Genomic DNA, 8,683 nt, shown 5'->3' on the forward strand with positions numbered 1-8,683 from the left:
AGCTTGTGCATCCCTGGCATCCCATGTCTTTTGAGCATTTGTTCTCTGAACAGGCAATGGCTGTCCTGGAGCCTGTACCTGTTGTCCTCGTCCACGAGCACCCCCTTGGGGAGGAGTCTCTGGAGCCAATGGACCTGGACGTGGTTCATCACCACTAACAAAATCCCAAAGACCTTTTGCCACAAGCACATTTTTCAGCATAAAACTCCACAAGGAGTAGTTCGTGCCATCCAATTTGTCTTCCTTAGACAAATATGTGAATACATCACTTTGCTGTTGATTTGCCATTATGCTTTACGCACAATGTTGTACCTGTTTACCAAAAAACCCAATAACAGAAACCCTGATAATAACTGTACTCCACTGAATACAGTTCACCCAAATCTGCCTGCACTCTCAATCCTCTGAATGTGCAGCTCAATGCACCAATGACTGAGTAGAGCAACAAATGGCGTACACAATGCCAAAATGCCCCAAAAATGCCCAAATTTGCTACACCCAAACTGTGCAAAAAAACCTGTATATTTCTTTGATAGAAAATCTGCCTGTTGTGCCTGTATATTTTCACAGAGAAAATAAAAATGCCCAATATTCAAAATATGTAATGCTTACCACTTCTGTGCTGAGCAGTAGGCTTAACTGCAGTCGAATGTTGACGTGGCAGAATCTGGTCGGCTGTACTGTGCAGATACCTTGACTATACTATTGCAGTCGTGTGCTGTACTGTGCACTGTACGGAGTAGGGCGACCAGTTACACGTCAGCTGCAGGTTCAGATGTGCTTATCAGGTACAGGCGCTGACTGTACGGAAGCAAGTCGCCTGTTGCAGCAGGCGCACAGGTGATGGTGGCTGCGCTTGACTGTACGGGCAGGTACAATAACTGAAGGCGATGCAGGTACAGTACCCGACTGAAGGCGACCAGGTACTGAGGTTGTAAGCGGCGCTTGACTGTACGTATGGGCAGCTAATGCGCACGTGTAGCTGATGGCGGCGCACAATGGTGTGTACGGGCAGCAGGCGCACAGCTGTAGCTGAAGGCGGCGCACAATGGGTGTACGGGCAGCAGATGTTGAAGCCGGCGCAGACAAGGTATACTGAAGTCGGCGCTGACAAGGTGTACGTATGCTGTACAGGCAGCAGCAATGCAGAGCTTCAAAGCTCTGATACCAATTGAAGACAATGGAGGGTTAGGGTTAGGGTTTACACAGGTTCAAGCAAGCGTGGAAACCAAGAGAAGAGTGAACACGACTTCAGTATGCTTCAATGATTTAAAAATCAAGTACAATAGCCACATGATAGTGACCCTAAAAGATAAGTGTTCACATGTCCGGCCATAAATGTGCCGGGTGGACCAAAACACTTATAAACTGCATATAAGTGAAACTGAACTAAACTGGGGAAAAAACCTCCACTAACTGAAGTAAAAAGTGCCCCAGTAACCTACTGATGATCACTAGCACTCCTCTGGGTGCATACACAGCATAAAACCCAACAAAGGGGTGGACTTCTGAAGGTCAAGGGCAAGGATTTCCCAGCCAAGAAAGGTCAAGAATTCTGTATTTGTTTTCAGATTTACATCATTCTAATAAAGCAAATACACCATCCGTGGTGGGGGCCCTACAGAGGGTAATTGGGACCCAATACTGTGTCCTCTCTCTCTCTCTCTCTCTCTCTCTCTCTCTCTCTCTCTCTCTCTCTCTATTTTCTGCACTTCTCCTTTTAAGTGTTGTGCGTTAATTTCCGTCGCGAAAAGAGTGCTGAATTCTGAGTTTTTGAAGTTACCGATCTTTCTCCGAAGCTTCCACATACTACACTCTGATACCAATGAAACCAAACCCGAACAGCAAGAAGCTCTAAATATGAACACTCTTATGCCCACCCAACACACAGATTGAACTGGAACAACAAAAGTGAAAGAAACAATAATAAACAGTGCACCACACTGAGCCGGAACAATCGGGCCTCCGGTAGGAACTTCTTTATTCAAGGAAGAAGCTTTTACAACAGACCAAGGTGCGGGTGCAAACTTGCACTGGATTCTCCACAAAGCTTCAGCAAACACTTGCTCAAAGATCTAGGTACAAACAGCACCAAGAACCGGTACAAAACAATCTTGAAACAGCCCCCAAAATCAGCGACCAGCTCTAGAAGAAGAGGAAAAAAGTACTCTCCTATACGGCCAGGGATGTACGACTAGTAGACGGCTGTTGTACGGCCAGTGCTGAAGGTGAGAGAGAAGAAAACCAGTCGGCCTGTTGCTGCTCTATTGTGCAGCCAACGCTCAAGGGAAAGAGAGAGAGAGTTGTTGCCCTGTTGTACGGCCAGCACTCAGGGAAGAGAGAGCATGCTGCTGCCCTGCAGAACGGCCAACACTCAAAAAGATAGAACCAGTCGGCCTGCTGCTGTTGTGCACGGCCACGGGAGAGAGAACAAAACAGGTCAGCTGCAGCAGCTGCTGTACGGCCAACGCTGAGAGAGAAAGAGAGAGAGAGAGAGAGAGAAGGCTGCTATACAGCCAACGCACAAAAGGGAAGAGAAGGCTGATGTCCTGTTGTACAACCAACGCTCAAGAGAGAGGGAGAAAACTCAGCAACTGCTGCTCGCCTCTCTATGTCCTCATGCACGTCCCTCCTCCTCCTTTTCATGGAGTCGACCAGTCCCAAAATAGCTGTGCTTTTTCCCTTTTGAGCCAAAAGTGGCTGAGTTGCCAAAAATATGTTTCATGCTTTTTTTCCCAACTTGTTGGTCAAGATTCCTCTAGGCGCCTCCTTTTGATCCACATATGCATGCCCACAAGGTGATAAGTCCGGCCACAGTTTAACGATGTGTGAACCTCTTGACTTATGATCCTTATAAGTCACACCAATAAATAGAATCCATACTCTATTGCCATCTTTCAGGCCAAAATATGCCAATGAATGCTTTAGCTTTCTTCTGTGGCTCTGCTCAATGTGTGAAACACTGGTGAAGAGACCAAATGGTGACAGAGATCCCCCACTAAGACACCTGTTTCAAATCAAATCAGGGTCAGGCATGCCCACCAACACGTAATATATTTTCTGGTCCTTGGGTCTCAAGAAGAGATGTCAAAAAACCATATAGTCTTATCAACCTTTGTAGACTCCCAGTGTTGGAAGTTCTAGTGTTTTCTTTTTGATGTTTCCTAGAAGGATTTTGAAGATGGTTGATGCGTCTTCCATCATAATACTATGTATTACTTTTTACCATATGACCAACATAGACAGACAAGGATGGATTGATGCAAGGGACATTGCCAAAGACAAATAGCCTTCACCATTAGATAGGACGGTTGCATAAAGCATACATTAAAAAATCCAAACCAAAAAAGTTAAAATTACCTCTAATGCCTTTCACATCAAAAGATTGAAATACATCTTAGGCCCTTCATATCTAATATTGAAATACGCAAGCTACCGCCATGCAAATGGTTGTTTAAAGTACTCAAAAACTCTTCAGTGGTAGGTAAGTACACTGTAGACAAGGCTGGTTGCTGAACTATAGGTTTATAAAGTGTTGGACTCTATGTACAGAGTGCTGGTGGAAGGTGGTGTTGTAAAATGCTATGAAAGGCTGGCTAAAAAAGACGAATTCAAAACCAAACAAGGCCTCTAGATAAAGGCCACAACTAATACCACATAATCAGCATATGCAAGCTCGCTTGCTTATAATGTAGCCCCCACTAGTTGAGGTAGCCACTACTCCCCTTTTCACCTCCCTTCTCACCCTTGTTAATGCAAACCTATCTTGGACGTGCCAGCTTTTGCTCAACTCCACCAAAAACTAGGTGTGATCCATTCCGCCCATTTGCCCCGTGTAATTAGAATACATAATTAATGTTGGAAACGCATTTGCTCACTACTCCACCCTCGTGTTGTTATTGTGGATAACAAATGTACTCTATTTTGTAAGGCCCCCGATCTGAGTAGTAGTCATTGTTGTGAGTACGCGGGCACTCGACAATTTCCAATTTAGACACTAGACGGCTTATGTAGACTTGGCACTCTACCGAGTAGAATGCATGCTTGTGCGGGCTATGTGACCGCATTAGCGAGTATTGGACAACAAACTAAGTACACACTGTTTCTCAAGCTGTTCTCGGGTTGCGAGACCTGTTTGAGAGTCCAGACAATCTTAGATGGCCGTTTGTACTCTGATATGGTCTCAGTCGGATGATATGATCAGTTGGCCATTTTGGACCAAGTTGTGGGTTGGCCGATGTGGCAAACCTGCGTCCATGCCCAGCCTGGGCACTTTAAATAGACTAGTTTGGCAACATAGTGTTCATTGTGTTCAAGCACTCTTATAAGCAAGACATCCTCCGTCGTCGAGAGAGTCTCTCTAGATTGCTATCAAAGCTCCACATGGGTGGGCGGACAGTTTTTTGCAAGCAATAATAGTTTACTCTCCACTTCTTTCTGTAATTCAGAGCTTTGAATTGTGAAGATCCTGCTTCTGCTATTGTGTTTTCTTAAAATTAAATGTCACTTCAAGCAAGAATCATGTTATTTGCATTCATGACCCTGCACATGCACAAACCAAGTGAATGCGTCACTCAAAGGAATGATAGAAGTAGCTTTTATTCCTGCTCATATCCTTCTTTTGTCTTGTGTTTTTCCTTGTTAAAACCTTGATCAAAAGTTGCCATGGTTGTCCACCATATAGTCACCAAAAGCATACCTAAATTGTCAGTCTTCCCATGCCAATGCAAGCTATAAACAAATATCTACAATGTATCACCTTTGTTAAAGGTCCAAGCAAAACTTCTATCCCCCCTCTAATTGTGAGGAAAGCTGCAGCAATCAGCCCTTCTCTTACTTTATTCAAAGGACCTCCTCTGAATGTTGTAAGAGAATATTACTTCTGACAGTCCACCCTTCACCGGCACTGTGCCCTCATGCAGCATACTTAGCTTGTGAAGCTTACAGTATATTGAAGTACTTGAGCTATTAAAGGGAACCTGCTTCCACAAATGCCAAGATTGATCCTTGCTTCAGATTAAATTTCTGTCAAAAAGCTTGCATAATGACACCTGATTGATTCTAAGGACACGATAATTGCATTTCTGGACTTGAAAGATGCGTGAAAACAGAATAAAATGAAACTAATGAGCATGTAAAAAGCCAGTATTACCATCTCCTTGCCCCCTTCTTATGCATCTTAGCTCATCCAGCATTATAAACCATACAAATCTTGATGTATAAACCAAGACAAAGTATCACTTATTACAGTTTCACTTGATATTTTGTTTGGACATGAAGTCCAACGAGATACCATTGGCTTCGAGATGTTGTTGAAGATCTGTAGTACCGAACACAACGCCCGGTGTGTAGACCCCACCTCTTGGCAGTGTTCTACGTTGGTCCAGCATGATGAGGGCACATTGAACCAAGCATATGGGAGTAGTGATGTAGCCAATCTCAGGACCAGACACCACAGTGGTCACTTGCATATCCGGCGGAGGGGCATGAGAGGATGAGGCCATCGTAGAGTCACTGTAGCCTTTTCCAACAAACCACAGCTTGAAGCTCGCTGCAGAGACCTGATCTTCAGTCGGGCCACCTCGCTGAAAGACTCCCAAAGAGAAAAAGGATGGGAAGCGTAAAAGGAGACGCCGTCCGAAAGTGAACATGGCAAGGGTGAGAATGCAGATGCCCATCCATATCTGACCCAAGACAGAGAAGATGTTAGGGATGGCAGAATACACACCAAAATGGACCGGGATGTAGTTGAGCTTGCGGGCCAGAGCCATGGAGGAAAGGCCTTCATTTTCCTCTTCATCTATGGATGGTGGACCGCCAGAAGCAACAGTGGACATGGTCCTACGCACCACGGCGGAGTCGGCACTGGGTAGAAGCACTGCCCACATGTTGAGGTCCTTCTTCCATGAGATAAGAGCGGGCTTTTTGGCAGGAGTACCAGGAACCGTAATCCTAGCCCTAGCTTTCTTGGTCTGGGCCCTCAGTTTACGAAGCTCACCGGCACTGGAGACGCCCAGGACGGCAGACTCCCAGGTGCCCAGGTTGCCCACGATCTTGGTGGTGGATGCTAGCTGAAGGAAGCAGTCGACGGAATTGGGAACCGATGGGGCCTCCCACTGTCTGAGGTGATGAAGAAGCCCGAATTCGGCAGGGATGGAGTCATAGCCGCAGGCGGAGACAAGAAGGCATCCTTTCTCTGTGGCCGCCTCGTGGTAGAGGAGCTCCATCCTCTCCATAAACTCCGGCTCCCCCGTGATGTCCAGATAGTCGGCCCCTGCTTCCACGCAGGCCGCCACCACCGGCTCCCCGTACAGGCGGTACGGCCCCACGCAATTAAGCACCAGCTTGGTGCGGCTGCACATGGCCAGTAGTGACTGCGAGTCGTCCACATTGGCCTCCAACAGGGGCAGGGCCGGAGGTGTGGCCGGAGCCGCCGCCCAAGCTAGCGCTGCCGCCAGCTTGGCTCTACTCCGGCCGGCCAAAGCGATCCGCCTGGATCCATCGTTGGCGAACTTGAGGAGCTCCCGCACCACGTACTTGCCAGTGAAGCCCGACGCGCCGAAGATCACCACGTCCACCGCATCCGCCATTGCTCTCTTCCCTGAACACAAAGGATAGCTTGCGGCTCTTGAACAACCTTGTGCATGTCGCATTGAAATCATCAAGTTTAGTCGGCAATTGAAATCATGCATTAATTTTTTATAACAAAAATTTCTATGGATTCACATTTGAGAAAAACATAATAGAAATGTCATTTTTTGATCTTTCATGTTATTACAATACCAATTTTTCTTTTTTGGCATAAAGGAATACTAGTATTGGACCCGCGCGTTGTTGCGGCGGCAGGTAGAGTTCCAGAAAAAATAGGCCCAGTTTCTCCAAGATTTAGGTCATGTTTTAAGTAAACACAATACATTATTTCAAGTGACTTCATATATACATATCTCAAAATAACATCCATGTCTCATAGATTTATAGTGAAAACAAAAATATCATAGTAATGTAGCATATGAAGATACAAAAAAGGACCAATATTACATATTCTCAAAATGCACCACAAAATACGTATTCTCAACAAATTGAATTCTTCTCTCGTCGTGAGAAGGATCATTCATTTGTCTCCTCACAATACGCTATCTATTGTAAAGCGGTGATCCATCCCGCACATGCTCTACTATCGATGAATGCAAAGGACCTACACAAACGATACAACAATAAATCAAATCTCAAAAGGACCTGCACATAACGACACATCGATAAATAAAATCTCAAAAAATCTTATAATAGAAAAACATACCTCGTACAATAGAACATCGAGTGGATGGTACATGAGGAGCTCAGTGTAGTATAAAACCCATAACGAATACCAATGGTCATGATGATGGATGTAAGAAACAACCAGTCATCGAGTACTGAATACCCCTCAAATGATATAAAACATCTGTCCATCTCTCTCCAAAACAAATAGACACCCCACTCCTCATCAGGAACACCGATCCCGTACATCTCGATGCCGTCGTCGACAACTCTTACCATAAACGTATCAATGTCATGCAATATCCTAAAATTAAAGCATAACAAATAGGTTATACAATTATTTATATATAGGTTCAAAAAATATTTATACAATGTCTAATAATTACATTTATACTTACCCATCCCTATAAGCATCAATCATAATCCCTGCTACGTGACCCGCAGTAATAGGAGCTGACCATAGCGGTGGCTCTGTACAAATAGACATCAGTATAGAATGTCATGTTCCATACTTTGTAATTAAGAAAAGTTATGCAAATATAAGGCATGCCCAATGTAAAGGTAATCTTAGACATGTTTGTCAAAACATAAACAACAAAAATAGGTACTTTTACCATGGACAAATATGTATTAAAAAAATCACAATAAAATTAATCAAATTGCAGAACTTAAATAAGAAACCTGACTTATCACTCTGAAGTCATCAAGATCTTCTTATAAACAATATTGTTTGTTGTAGGTGTATGACTTTGAAGATCATCAAATGAAGACTCCACATTAGCATTATCCTCAAGTAACACCTTCACAGCATGAGGAGACCGTGCTCGTGACAACGCGACAATTGCCCATGAGTAAACATTGGAGTCACCAAATACAACCCCTAGACATTTAGGGTTTGGCCTTGCGATTTGTTTATTGACATGCCAAATGCCAGCCGCACGGGAAACTGTCTCCGCCTCATGGGGGTGAATGGTAGTTGGGTCTCGGTGCATATAAAGGTAATCCGTGGAAGAAATACTCTTTCACCAACTTTAGTACCAATGATGATTTCAGTCTCCAAGACTTTAGAGTGAAAGGCCTTACATATCATCCATGTACCATTACATATCATCCATGTACCATTACAGAGTCCACGTCTTGGATCCAAGTTACGAAGCAAAATAATAGGAGCTTCTAACTTTAAAACCAAGCAGTGAGGTGGATATCCGCCCCGAAGGTCAATTGCATTCAAAAATTCTGTGGAATATAGGAATGAATTTTCATCATTTTCAAGAATTGAATCTGCACTGAAATATTGCTTAGGCTCACCAGGCATTGTATCCAAAGCTGTCTTATTCACAATATCCACTTGACTGTTTATCAGAGCAAGAATAGCACCCTCACTAAAGTATGAAGCATATGTCGTAGTGATAGCCAATTCAGAGTA

At 44.3% G+C, this 8,683-nt stretch overlaps 1 protein-coding gene across 1 annotated transcript; it reads right to left on the reverse strand.

Moving 5' to 3' along the window:
- Positions 1–4,782: 4,782 nt before the first annotated feature.
- On the reverse strand, positions 4,783–6,665 carry LOC147630135 (putative mitochondrial saccharopine dehydrogenase-like oxidoreductase At5g39410). The gene is made up of 2 exons (XM_086811752.1): positions 5,294–6,665; positions 4,783–4,979 (listed from the first exon to the last, which is right to left on the reverse strand). Exons 1-2 carry the CDS (start codon positions 6,660–6,662, stop codon positions 4,969–4,971), a joined length of 1,380 nt encoding a protein of 459 aa, XP_086667878.1. The 5' UTR covers positions 6,663–6,665; the 3' UTR covers positions 4,783–4,968.
- Positions 6,666–8,683: the final 2,018 nt, after the last annotated feature.

Source organism: Cibotium barometz, chromosome 17 (assembly GCF_041138505.1).
Source record: "Cibotium barometz isolate CiBa-2024 chromosome 17, ASM4113850v1, whole genome shotgun sequence".
NCBI lineage: Eukaryota > Viridiplantae > Streptophyta > Polypodiopsida > Cyatheales > Cibotiaceae > Cibotium > Cibotium barometz.